This window comes from Gracilinanus agilis, chromosome 4, assembly GCF_016433145.1.
Source record: "Gracilinanus agilis isolate LMUSP501 chromosome 4, AgileGrace, whole genome shotgun sequence".
Classification (NCBI taxonomy): Eukaryota; Metazoa; Chordata; class Mammalia; order Didelphimorphia; family Didelphidae; genus Gracilinanus; species Gracilinanus agilis.
In genome coordinates this window covers 346,943,000-346,956,969 of record NC_058133.1, presented here as the reverse complement: position 1 = coordinate 346,956,969, position 13,970 = coordinate 346,943,000, and the positions used below count along the sequence as shown (strand labels likewise).

The 13,970-nt window shown below is 34.6% G+C and overlaps 1 protein-coding gene across 2 annotated transcripts in view; it reads left to right on the top strand.

Moving 5' to 3' along the window:
• PNISR (PNN interacting serine and arginine rich protein) overlaps positions 1–13,970 on the top strand; it is a 45,855-nt gene that overhangs the window by 17,501 nt on the left and 14,384 nt on the right. Inside the window, exons 2-4 of one of the 2 annotated variants that reach the window (XM_044676579.1) lie at positions 3,946–4,026; positions 6,230–6,343; positions 13,534–13,722. In XM_044676579.1, the coding sequence (XP_044532514.1) occupies positions 6,256–6,343; positions 13,534–13,722 (277 nt within the window). In that variant the 5' untranslated portion in view covers positions 3,946–4,026; positions 6,230–6,255. Of the gene's footprint in view, positions 1–3,945; positions 4,027–6,225; positions 6,344–13,533; positions 13,723–13,970 lie in introns of both variants that reach the window. The other variant, XM_044676577.1, reaches the window with a different exon arrangement.

The window sequence follows — 13,970 nt, the reverse complement described above, 5'->3', positions numbered from 1 at the left end:
GCCATAAAGCTGATAGTCATATGGATGTTCTCCTTCAGCTTAGTATGTGCCATTTTAGATTTAAGGAGAACTGGAAGAAAGGAATGTTGGTTAATCTCAAAAGTTGTACCTTAGAAACTTCTCTAAAAGATATCAGAGAAAAACAATAATTGGTATTAACAACTACAAAGGGATTGAGAATGAATGATTACTGGAAAAAATTACTTTCTACATGTACTACTATTATGGTATATAAATTTGATGACATTATTGTACTATAAGAAAGAAATATTACAATCAAGTGAATGATTGAGGCATTTATTAAGCGCTCATTGCAAAGCTCTGTGCTAAGTATTGATGATACAAATAGAAAATTAAGAAAGTCCTTATTCTCTAAGAGCTTCCATTCTAATCCAGGAGAAAACACATATGGGAGGTTGGGATTTGTTGTACTGACCAGGACACACTTTAAAATTTTATCTGCATTAATGGTTTGTAGCATTTTCTGATTTCAGAGATGTAAATACTGACACTGAAAATTTAACAGTCAATTAACTGGTCAGTCAGTATTGGCTCCAATCACTACTACCATGATTTTTAGGGTGCAACAACAAAGCAGATGTCAGTGCCTCTTTTTATTTTTATTTTTTTAAAACCCTTACCTGGGGGCAGCTGGGTAGCTCAGTGGAGTGAGAGTCAGGCCTAGAGACAGGAAGTCCTAGCCACTTCCCAGCTGTGTGACCCTGGACAAGTCACTTGACCCCCATTGCCCACCCTTACCACTCTTCTACCTATGAGACAATACACCGAAGTACAAGGGTTTAAAAACAAAAACAAAAACAAAAAAAAACCCTTACCTTCCATCTTGGAGTCAATACTATGTATTGGCTCCATGGCAGAAAAGTGGTAAGGACTAGGCAATGGGGGTTATGTGACTTGCCCAGGGTCACACAGTTAGTGCCTTTTTTCAAATGTAATTTCTAGTGACAATATCTTATTTCTAATGTTTAAACATTTGGCGGGTCTCTAACTTTGGAGACAAGAACTTAATCTTCTGTGTCTTTAATGACTGTAGCAACTGCAGAAGAAGTTGCTAGTTTGCATCTCCACAGTTTCCTTGCTTTGGATGATGGCTGAGGCCTTGCCCTGGAAGCATTGTTATTCCTAAATCCTGTGTTCTTAGGGTCTTGAACTATCACCATTATGATCTGAGGAGAGATAGTAATCAGGGTGGTGGTGTCGATATATGGTCTGCCTGGCACCTTGCCTCCTATCTCTTCTCCAATGGTACCTTGCTACTTCAAGTAGGCTGAATTGCCTACTGTTATATGTGATGGTTTACTTAACCCGTTTCTAGAGATGATAGCTAATGTGTATTGGGCTTGAAGTAGAAATGGAGGTAGAGGTTTGGAGTAGAGTGGGGAACTAGCCTTCTAAGGGCTCCTGTGCCTTTCTGTCTATTGGTGACTGTCGGTCAACTGGTATTGGTGGTGAGAGAAACGTGAGCCCCTCCCTCTCCACAATGATTTCCACTTTCTAGGATGGCTATGGGAGGCTGGAAGCAGGTTTGGTGATTTCAGAGGGCACTTTTATTCCCAAGACTCTTGGATTCAAGGTTTAAGGCTTTCCCCATTTGGATCTGAAGGGAAATGGTCAATAATAGTGGTTGTCTTTTGAGTTGTCTGGTACATGCTGTATCCTGTCTCTCCCCCTTAGGGTGTCTTGCTGCATTTATTGGAATTAGATTGAAAGGAATAAAAAATGGAATATAATGAGTTAAAGGAGATGATCTTAAAGTATTAGAAGTAGTTCTTAGATATAATGGTCAGGTGCAGAAGATAAGGTGTGTGTTTGTAAGTAGGGTTGCTAGATTCTTTTTAAATTTATTTTCTTAATAAAAAGTAGTCTCTTTCCCTCATCCTCCTACTACTAAAATCAAAACCCTTGTAATGTGTTTAATCAAGCAAAACAAAATTCTCCATTGGTCATGTCAAAAAAAAAAAAGTATTTTAATCTGTATCCCAGCTCTTCCACCTTTAACTACACTGCATCAGTTCATAGAAATACTCTCAGATTTTTCTGAAATTACCTCCTTTATTATTTCTTACAGATAATTTGTTCAACCATTCCCTACTCATTGGGTATTCTGTGAATTTCCATTTCTTTGCCACTACCAAAAAAAAGTATAAAAGTCCTTTTGTCTTTGAAAAATTTCTTTGGGGTATTGACTTAGTAGTGTATGTATCACTGGGTCATGGATATTGCTCAAGTTAATATAACTAGGGGCATACTTCTAAATTGCTTACCAAAATGATGGTATCACTTTCACAGCTCTACATAGCCCTTCCAATATTTTTCATTTTCATTTTTCATTTTCATTTTTTTTAACTTTGCCCATATAAATAGGGTATGAGTTGCTTAAATTTGCATTTCTCTTATTAGTGATTTGGAGCATTTTTTCATATAGCCATTAATGGATTCTTAAAAAAAAAAACCCTTTATCTTTTGTCTTAGAATCATTTCATTCTAAGGCAAAAGTGTTAAGGGGTAGGTATTGGGGCTTTAAGTGACTTGCCTAGAGTCACACACCTGGGAGAAGTATCTGGTCCATATTTGAGCCCAGAACCTCTTTATCTCTAGGCCTGGTTAGGTGTCCACTGAGACACTTCACTGCCTCATAGTAGATTCCTAATAAAGGAAATCAAACACAGTACTAGCTTTGTTGGAGTTTAATTTAAGAAACATTACTCTTATTAGCTGATTTGTTTATACTTCCACTTAGGACTGTGGAAAAATTAGCTGTCTTGCTCACAGAATGTATTTCTCCTTTCCATCTAGCTCTTTTTATGGGGGTAGTGGTGGTGGTATTTTAATCCATTTTTCAAATTTATTATTGGGGGAGTTTTGGGCATTCTTTTAAAAATTTCTGAATTTGAATTCTCTTCCCACTTCTCCCCCACCCATTGAGAAGGTAATATCAATTATATATGTGAAATCATGCAAAACATTTCCATATTTGCCATATTGGGGGGAAAAAAGGCAAAAATATTAAGCTTCAATCTACACCTAGACTCCACCACTTCTCTTTAGAAACAGAACAAGTTAGATATGTTGGAACCAGATTGAACAGTCTTGTCAACAATTGAGTAATCAGTTATTTATTAGTTTCCTCCTTTGTGCCTGATTTGATACAAATAGTATGTATAAAACAGTCCCTATTTGAGAAGAAAAGTATATGACATTGACCTTTTGATTATACTTGAAAAAAGGTTAATCCTTTTGTTGGGCTTGAGCCTATTTACTCAAGGTTTATACTATTTTATGTATACCCCTAAATAAAAATCTGAATGAATGCAGTGTTCCTTTCTTTTTACCCAGTTATCTTGTGCAGAAATAGTGAAGTATGAACTCCTTTTTTATTTTTATTTTTTATTTTTTTAAACTCTTACCTTCCGTCTTGGAGTCAATACACTGTGTATTGGCTCCAAGGCAGAAGAGTGGTAAGGACTAGGCAAAAGGGGTCAAGTGACTTGCCCAGGGTCACAGCTGGGAAGTGTCTGAGGCCAGATTTGAACCTAGGACTTCACGTCTCTAGCCCTGGCTCTCAATTGATATCTTTTTTTAAAAGATGCTCTTCCTTCTCTTGTCTAATGGGGATATACTCCTTAGATTTTGTGAGGTTGTTTTGTTATTGTAATAAATAAAGGAAGCATATTTTAAATCATGATAATGTGAGAAAGTTGTAATTTTTTATTTTTGGTCTATTCCATTTGTTTGCCTAATGCTTGCTTACATGTTGGTAAAACAAAATGTTTTCTCCTCCCTTGCCCCAGAAAAAATCTTTAGTAAAAATTCCAAAAAATTTTAAAGGCTGTTTTGTCAGAATATTTGGAGAGTATATTTATCAAATTTATTTGATTAACGATATGAAAAAACAATTGTTTGCGTTTTTATTTTAAATTTCAGAATGAAAATAAACTTGCTGCAATGATCCTTAGCTGCATCTGTGAAGCAGCCTGAGTTTTAACGAGAAGGCAAACACTTAAGGTCAGTATTAATAGCTGATTTGGTATTTGTATCAAATGTTACTTTTCCCTTCCCTTATTGTAACAAAAATAAGTTTACTTTTTAATTAAAGGTATCAGCAGAATTTTGTTAGTCTGTGATTCAGTTGTGGTCCAACTCCTTGTTAACCCCATTTGGGGTTTTCTTGGCAAAAATACTGAAGTGGTTTGCCATTTCCTTCTCCAGCTCATTTTACAGATCAGGAAATTGAGGCAAATGGAATTATATTACTTTCCCAAGGTCGCACAGCTAATAATTTGTCTGAGACCAGATTTGAATTCAGGTCTTCCTGACTCTAGACCAGTTGCAGTGATCCAGGGTGGGGTGGTGATGGCCACAGGTGCATTTATCTTTCCTATTAATTGCTATTAAAATTTTAAAAAATTTAATTTTCAGGAGTGCTAAGTAATATTTTTTCTGGAAAGGGGGCGATAGGCCAAAAAAGTTTGGGAACCACTGCTCTAGACCATGCCCCTCTATCAACTGCTCAACCTAGCTACCCAAGCAAAATTTCTAACTAGGCTGATAAATAGCTCAGATTTCTTTCTTTTTTTTTTTTCCATTTTAAGTCAATTTAAATTAATTAATTTGGGCTATTTCCCCATGGTTACATGATTCATATTCTTTCCTTCCCTTCCTACCATCCTCTTCCCATAGCTAACAAGTACCTCAGATTTCTATAGCATTTTTAGGTTTGCAAAGCACTTTACATGTATTATTCATTTACTACATAATATTTATTTTTACTACTCTCTCTCTCTCTCTCTCTCTATATATATATATATATATATGTATATATATACATATACATATATATGCATTTATATGTTTGCTACCTAATACTTTGAGATAGGTATAACAGGTGTTGTCACTTTTAGAGGTGAAACTGTAGCTGACAGAATTTGTGATTTGTCCATTGTCACATAACTATAGTAATCAATAGGGGTGGGATCCTGGATAAGCCAGAGCTAGATTTAGTAGTCTAATACTTTGTATGATGTGCAATCAACCAGTTATAGAATATCTTTGGATATTACTGGTGGATTTAAGTCATGAGTAGATAAGAAGAAAGGAAGAGAATACAAAATTTAAGGGGGGGAGGAAAATGAAAAAGAAAAGATGTCTAAGAATTGGTGTCACCATAATAAACTTGTTACTATAAAAGGAAATATGGCATCATGGAAAAAAGGCTGGCCTTAGAGTCAGGAAGACCTGGGTTAAAGTCTCATTTTTTTTTAACATGCTCTGTCCCTGGGCAAATCACTTAGACTTAGAGCAACCTATGGTCATGAATTGCAAAGTAAATGTTGGTCTGCATGGACAGAGAAAATTTCCTAATCTCAAATTTGCAGTACCAGTGATTAGAGAGAGACCTGATTTAAAGGGGGCGAAAAAAAGAAAGAAAAAAAAATTGGTCACTACTTAGTGCCTATTCTTGCCAATGTCTGGTAATGTTTTAGTAGAATGCAAAAAAACAAACATTTTAGTCATTAATGATAGGAAATAAAGAAATAATATGAAATACATTCTTCCTTTGGCAAAATCTTTCTCAAAAATCGAAGGATCAGGAATCTGTTGTTAAAGGCAAGTGTTGGTTCTGACACTGTTGCAGAGGTGAAAAAAATGTTTTATGCTGATAGTAGAAATTTCATCCTGGATAAATAAGAAACTTTCACTTCCTTGTAATACAATAGTAATCTCATCTTGTTTCTAAGTTACCTTCACTTCTGTTCTAGCTTCAGAAATCTATTGTGATGCTAAGAAATAAGTGAATTATAGTCAGAAATGGAAGAAGTGTTAGAAGAATGATGTAGAAGATTATATTTATGAAATTTAGGGATGTCTTGGAATTAAAAAAAAGGCAAAAATAATGTTCTGTGCCAATGTTAAAAATTACTTATTAGCTATCCATAAGACAAATTAGAGCATATGGAACTAAATTTAACCTCCCCACATACCTTATTAATCATTTAAAAACTAGAATAGCATTACCATGAAAATGTCCTTTTCTGCCTTTTAGTTTGAAAATTCCAGTTGCCTCTGGCAACCTGTTGATCAGAATTTTAGAACTCTGATCACATAAATGTTTCATGTAATAGTTCTAGATGTGTTAAGCTAAAAATTTTTTTTCTATTTAAAATTAAATAACTTGCTTTTACTTTTGTATTTGATTTGTTGAAGATAGAAAATATAATTTATAAAGAAGCAAAAATGTGGGATCAAGGAGGACAGCCTTGGCAACAATGGCCTTTGAATCAACAGCAGTGGATGCAGTCATTCCAGCACCAGCAGGATCCAAGTAAGGAAAAAAAAATTCAACTTTATTTTAAAAGAGATCAAAAAGGAGGGAAATGCCCATCTGAATTTTAGTATTATTTATTACCATAATGCTTTTTGATAAAGTGTAGCCCCACACATATGCTAATGGTTTTTTGTGAGCTTAATATTTATTCCTACTTCCATAAGAGAGCTTTTTAGATAACTTCAAGAAAAGAAACATCCGCCTTAAGTCTTTGTTTTCCAGGCTAAACATTCCTAATCCCTTCAACAGGTCCTCTTAAGGCATGATCTTGAGTCCTTTTTCATCTTTATTGTTCTCCTCTGGTTGCTCACCAATTTTGCCATGTCCTTTTTAAAATGTTACTCAGAAATGTGATCTGACTAATAAGTCCTGGATCCTTTGCCCTCATAATATATCCCAAGGCTTACATTAGCTTTTTTTGTTGCCATGATTGACTCATATTAAATTCATAGTCCACTAAAACTTCTGCATCTTTTCACTGGACTGTTGCTGAGTTATTCCTCTTTCATTTTCTATTTTTGAAGTTTGTTTTTTAACCCAAGGATGAGTCTACAATGATTCTTTTTAAATTTTATCTTAAATATTCTGTTCTTGTCTGTCAAGAACTTTCTAAATCTTAAACTCTGATCTAGTGTGTTACATGTATACCTTCTAGCTCTGTGTCAACCACAATTTTGACAAGTATGTAGTCTGTGCCTTGATACATGTTAAATAACAATATGACCAAATATAGATTCTTAAAGCAATTTCTTGGAGACTTTCTTCCAAGGTTTCACCAAACTATTAATCTTTTAATGACTGGGCTCAATGTCTGGCCATCCAATCACATCTAAATCTACTTATAGTATCTTTTCTCTCTCTCTCTCTCTCTCTCTCTCTCTCTCTCTCTCTCTCTCTCTCTCTCTCTCTCTTTTTAATTTTTCCATGGTTACAGTATTCATATTCTCCCTCCCTTCCCCCCCCCCCCCCCCCCTTGACAAACAGTTCCACTTTATCCCTTATCTCTTAACTATTACCAGGTATTTTATAAAAATCTAACTACATTTGCAGAAATCCTTTTCTATAAGCCTAGTAATCTGGACAAAAGAGAAAACAAGACGTCTAGAATTACTTATGTTTGGACTCATGAGAAAGAACACTATCCACATCCAGAGAAAGAACTATGGAAGTAGAAACACAGAAGAAAAACATGATTGATCACTTAGTTCAATGGGTAAATGATCATTGTATTGCAAATATTAATAATATGGAAATAGGTTTTGAACAATGATACATGTATAACCCAGTGGAACTGCTTGTTGGCTCCAGGAATAAGGGAGGGAAAGAACATGAATCATGTAACCATGGAAAAATATTCTAAATAAATTTAGAATTACCTATGTTTGATGACCCCATTCTCTTTGTGATCATTCCTTCTTTTTCTAGTTGTTCACTAGTTAGCTTTTAATAGTGTATTCTAGAATTTTGCCAAGAATCAAAGTTAATCTCATCTTTTAAGTTTGCAGATAATGGTTGATTCCCTTATTTGAAACTCAGGACATTTGCCCTTCTCCTCTATTATAGTACTTCTTGGTTCTTTATTAGCTTCCAAAGATAATTGATATGACCTCAACTATCATATTTGCATGTGCTTTCTGTACCCAATAATGTAGTTAGTATATGAGTCATATGATTTGAACTCAAGAACAACATTATATTCTCTTTACTATCTCCTCACCCAACTTGGATTTAAATTCTTTATTAGTTTTTTTTTTCTTCTTTAGTTCAAATATCATTATGGCATAAAAAATAAGAGCAAAATAGTAGTGATCTTTTTCTGTTGTGTTATCATTGTCCTATTTACCTTGATAGTGATCCCATTCATTCTTTAGTCTTTTTTTTTTTTTTTATGCAATATAGCTTTATAAAAACTCAACCCAAACCTTTTTTGTTGTTCTTAATTTTCCTTCCTGGCCCCAGCTCATTTAAATTCATACTCCTGACACTAGTTTTTTTAGTTCCATGCCGTGGTTTGTTTTGATGAATTCTCTTTGCATTCCTGTTGGTCTATTTTTCTCTTTATTGGAATTATTTATAATTTATAGTTTATAGTTTTTTATATAATTTATAGTTTCAGAACTTTATTTGGATCAAACCTGGTTGCCATGTTTTGAATATAATTTTTCTTTTTACTTAGGACCTTGTAGTGCTTGCAGGATGATCAATATTATGAAGGTCAATTTTTTGGTACTGTACAGTAGACACAGAAAAAAATGGTATTGAGAATTAAGCTGAGAGTGTTCTATTTTTTTCCTTTCAAATTATTCTTTTGTCATTGTTTTTATTTTGTGATATTTGGAAACATGGAGGAACAACATTCTTTAACACATCCTCTCAACCCTCTCCTTTTGGTTCTTCTCGAAGTTTAGGAAATTACATTCTAAGGATTCTGATTAGTTGGGTTTTTGTTCTACATAGTTTTCTGTATATTCAATTTCTTAAACATTAGTATTTGACAAGAGTTAGAGTTTTACAGTTACCTTTGGCACAAAATATGATATAAATGCAGTTTTCTTTCTTTTCTTTTTTTTTTTTTAACCTTCCACCTTTTACCTTAGAATCAATACTATGTATTGGTTCTAAGGCCAAAGAGTGGTAAGGACAAGACAATGGGGGTTAAGTTACTTGTCCAGGGTCACACAGCTAGAAAGTTTTTGAGGCTATACTTGAACCTAAGACCTCCCATCTCTAGGCCTGGCTCTCAATCCACTGAGCTACCCAGATGCCCCCTGCAGTTTTCTTTTTAAGGCATTTTAATTTATAGTAGTCAGAATAAAGAAATTGTTCATCTTTTTAGCAATTTTAGTAAATGAAAAGGGATAATTTGAAATTATAACCCCATGTAAATTATAAATGAAATTGTGCCGTGGAGTTGTAAAATAGAGTGACGTTCATAACTTTTCCCTCTATTTCCATCATCCTAACATTTACTAATAAGCTGCCTCTAGTTACAGTAAGAAAATGTTGACAGTGTGATACAGCTATTTATTAAGCATTTTGTTAGTAAACATAAAAACACATTTTTAGATGGCTACTCTGGGCAGAATACTGAACCTAGGTGCTGTAGTACAATGTTTAGATAAACCTGATTGAATTTTTAGTCCCTTAGGGGAATAATAATAATGGGGGAATTAGACTTATAATTTCATTGGTATAAGTAGATCTAAATGAGGAGCTTTCTCTGCCAATGCAAGTACCTTTTTTGTAATATGTAATAACTTTGAGGTAGTCCAATGATTTTTAAATAATTTCTCTTTGATCATTTTTCTGTCAGTTCTATTTTTTTCCAGTCTCTTGACTTTGTTTTAAGTTTATTGTCTCTTGGTGTCATTAATTTTGTCTTGTCTGTTCTGACTTTCTTTTGGGGTGGGTTTTTGTTTTTGTTTTTTTAATTTAGCCTTTCCTTCCCAATCATGGTTATTGCTAGCAGGAGTGTTGTGAGAGGGGTCTCAAATAAGAGATGGTGGTGGGAGATAACGAAGGGTTAAAAAGAGACTCTTAACCCCAGCAGGCTTTTAATATTCCTGATTTATTCCATCATGTTTCTCCTCTCTCAGGCTTCTTCTTCCTCTGGCAGAACCAGAAGCAAAGTGTACCTTATTCAACTGTGAGAACTGAGCTAGCTCTCATGGGAATCAGATAATCAACAAAGATAATTTTGACTAGAAACTGTTTTCCCACTAGCTGGACATCTTGAGCAAAGGAGGGGAAAATTCCCTGTCTCAGCCTCTCTTTCCCAAGGTTGCTTCTTTCTCAAGACCGTGCCCTTTTCCTGACTCCCAGGAGAGGAGGAGGGAGATGTTTGCAGGAACCCCTTGGTTCTCCACACTCCCCTTCCCATGTCGTAAAGGCATCATCTGGCAAAATAGATGGATTGTGTCTTTCGTTTTTCTATTTTCTCAGTTCATTCTGTAGAGGTAAACATTCACAAGTTATTCTTTAAATATTAAATCTGTAGCTGTATATAATGTTCTCTTGGTTCTACTTGTTTCACTCATAGTTCTTTCCAAGTTTTAAAAAAATTAAAATGCTCAGTTTCTTATGGCACAGTAGTGTTCCATCACAATCATATGCCACAATTTGTTTAGTTATTCCCCAATTGATGGACATCTCCTCTATTTCTAATTCTTTGCTACCACAAAGAGAGCACTTATAAATATTTTGGAATATATAGGCTCTTTACCTCTTTCCCTGATCTTCTTAGGAAATAGACCCAGCTTTGGTATTGCTGGATCCAAGGGTATGCACATTTAGCTCTTTGGATGTAATTCCATATTGTTCTCCAAAATGGTTGGATCAGTTCATAGTTCCACCAATAGTATACTAGTGCCTCCCTTTTCCATATTATTCCAATTTTTAAGAAGTCTATTAGATAAATTTCAATTTCTGTCTGTCTTCAGGTTCCTAATCTATAAAATGAGACTATATAATAATACACCTAAATCTCAGAATTATTGTGAAGATAAAATGAGATAATTTGTTTATAAAGAATTTTCCAAACATTAAAGCAGTATATAATGTTAGATATTGTTACTTTTGTTGATAATAGTGAGACTAATAATTTTGTGCTAGGCTGTTAATTCTTTTTCCAAGTCTTTTGTTTCACTTGCCATATTTTCAGACTTTTTCTTCTAATGCTCTCATTTATATAATCATTTTAAACTTTAAGTAAAAAAATCAAAACCTCTCACTTCATTTTCTTCAGAAATTTTAGTTGAAGTTGTGCTCAAGATGTGTATGTTTCTTTGAGATTTTCCTTATGGATATTTTGGCATCATTCTCTTCCTGTCGCCAAAATGGATCTTTATGCTAGACATCCTTTTTTTGGTTTACTCATTTGACTTTATTTTCTAAATTTCTAAATTCTTTATGTTAGAACTAAGCTCTTCTAGAGAAAGTCTCAACCTCCCTTGGCCCTGTTTTATATTCTCTTGGGTCTCGCTAATGCTTTCTTTGAGTGTTAAGCATTGTGTTCTTCAAGGATCTCATAAACATATCAGATAGCTGTCTGACCCATGCCTTTCTGGTCTGATTTTTACAGACTCTTGGCCTCAGTTTGGTTCTGGGTAACATATTTGTGGACTTGTTCCTGGTTAGAGTTCTGTCTGACTGAGTCATCTGCCTGGAAGGCTCTGCAGGTTGAGAGCAGTCGAACTATAAGCTTCCTCTGGGTCTTTTCTCTCCTGCCCTGATTATTCTGTAAGCTTCAGATTGAGCTAGGGAGCCAGGTTTAAGACCCCAGTCCAGGGTCAGGGCCCCATAGAAGCCTGTAGTACCTATTCCAGTTCATTTCTCAGAACACAACTTCAGACCCAGGCTGAGATCCCTGTCTCAATCCTCACTGGTTTTGTGATCCATGTATGAGTGGTAGACTTGTCAGTTGGTACTTGTTCCTGCTCCCTGATCTTCATTAGGCAACCTTACTATTGCATCCAAATGATTTCTTCTTGTCCTAGCATACAGACAGGCATAGGGCTGACTTGCTGTTCAATGTCATCATGTTGGAATGTTCTTCATGGCACTCTCATACCTAAAGCAGGACTAGAAAAATGACTGGTTCTAGATTTTTCACCCCTTTGGATTTGCCAATCCGATCTTGGTCCAGTCCTCTTTTGGATCTTTTAGAGTAATTGTGTTTTGGGGAGAGTATCTCCAGAGGACTGGACTGCACTGCTTCTTCTTACTCTTAACATGTTGATTGATGTCTTTGAAATGTCAGGCCTTAGCTGCCTGTATGCATCAGGGGGGAAGTTGAATTCAGATATTATTTTTCAGCTATTATCAGCTTTCTAGTAATCTGTGCTACTTCTTGGTAAGGGAATAAGACACACAAATAGATAACTGCAACATAAAGTATGCCACAAATTCTTTAGAGGTTCAAAAGTAAGGACTTGTGAGTAGGAAGTAGAATATGTAGGATTTTTTTTTTACTAGATTGTGAAATGAAAGCTAATAATATGTTCCAGTGAGGCAATATATGTAAAATTGCAACGTTCAAAGTGCTTTACCTTAATGTAACTTAGGTGACACAGTAGATGAGAGTACTTGGAATCAATCAAAATGACCTGAGTTCAAATTCCACCTTAGAAAATTATTAGGTTTGAGACACTGGGCAAATTGCTTAACCTCTTCTTTCAGCCTCAGCTTCCTCATCTGTGAAATGGGGATAATAACTATCTCATATGGTTGTTGAGGATCAAATTATATATATGCATTTTGCAAACCTTAAAGCTCTATATAAATGCTAACTATTGTATTATAATATTATAGTAACTCCAAAAAAGAAAAGAAAGGCATGTTAATCTGAACAAATAGGAGCAATGAGTCTGGAAATTTTCTAGCTACAAATGCAAAAACATGCTCTATTCTTCCACATAGCCTTTAGTCCAAGAAAGTTTCTTAATCAGGGCTTTAATGGAAAGTGATTAAATTTTGATTACTGGAGAAGGTAGAATACCTTTAGATGAAGGATGAAGCAAGGATCTGACATAAGCAAACCTAGGAACATTAAGTAGACATGAGCTGAACAAGGAATTTGTTAAATGAGACTAGTCTCTTTGGACTAGAGAGATAGAGAGGATGTGGAAAAGCAGAGAAATGACGTGATTAAGACTATTTTGGAGATAGTAATGCCTAGTCTGAGAGCCAAAAAGAGATTAATATATTCTTTAAGGAAAAAATTCACTAGACTTGGTGTTTTAATATGAGGGTAAAGAAAGTTTAAAGGACTAAAAATATTTCTCAAGTTTGTGACCCTTGGCTATTGGAAAGGTAATAGGGAAGTTGGTATATGAAATAAAAGTAGGGAGAAAGTTATATGATTATATGATTATGTAAGTGTTTTCAGTTAAATATAGGGAATTTTTTTTTTTATATTTAAACATTGAAAAGGACTTCAGGGAAGTTGTGGATTCTCTGAAAAAGTGAAAAAATAGAATAGATTACTTGTCCTACTAAAAGGTGCTAGGAATAGATTTAATAGCATTGCAAAATATCTGGGTACCCTATGTTATTGAATTTTATTTAAATTCTCTAGGCAAGAAGTAATTTGAGAGAGATGATTTTTCTTTTAACAATGGATATAGTAGGGTAATAGTGGCAATATGATATCATACTCAGAATCCTCAATGTTGCTCTATTAATTTTAGGTCAGATCGATTGGGCTGCATTAGCTCAAGCATGGATTGCCCAGCGAGAAGCCTCAGGACAGCAAAGTGTGGTGGAACAGCCTCCAGGAATAATGCCAAATGGACAAGATATATCAGGAATAGAATCTGGTCCAAACAACCATGGGAATTTTCAAGGGGATACAAATTTTAACCGAATGTGGCAACCAGGTTTGTTCTTTTTATTTAAAAAATGGAAATTTTCCATTTAATTTAGTGTTGAGTTTTATTTTTAAGTTATAAAAAAGTTAGATTGAAATTATTTAATTTCTTTATTTTATGACTTCTTGAAAAATGAATGTTTCCTTTAAAAGAATTCATTTCAATTTGATTTGGCCTATACAGTTAATGGTTGACATTATTCTGTACTCGGCATGCTTAGCATGTGGCATTCAGAATTTGATTCTTTTCTTGGTTCT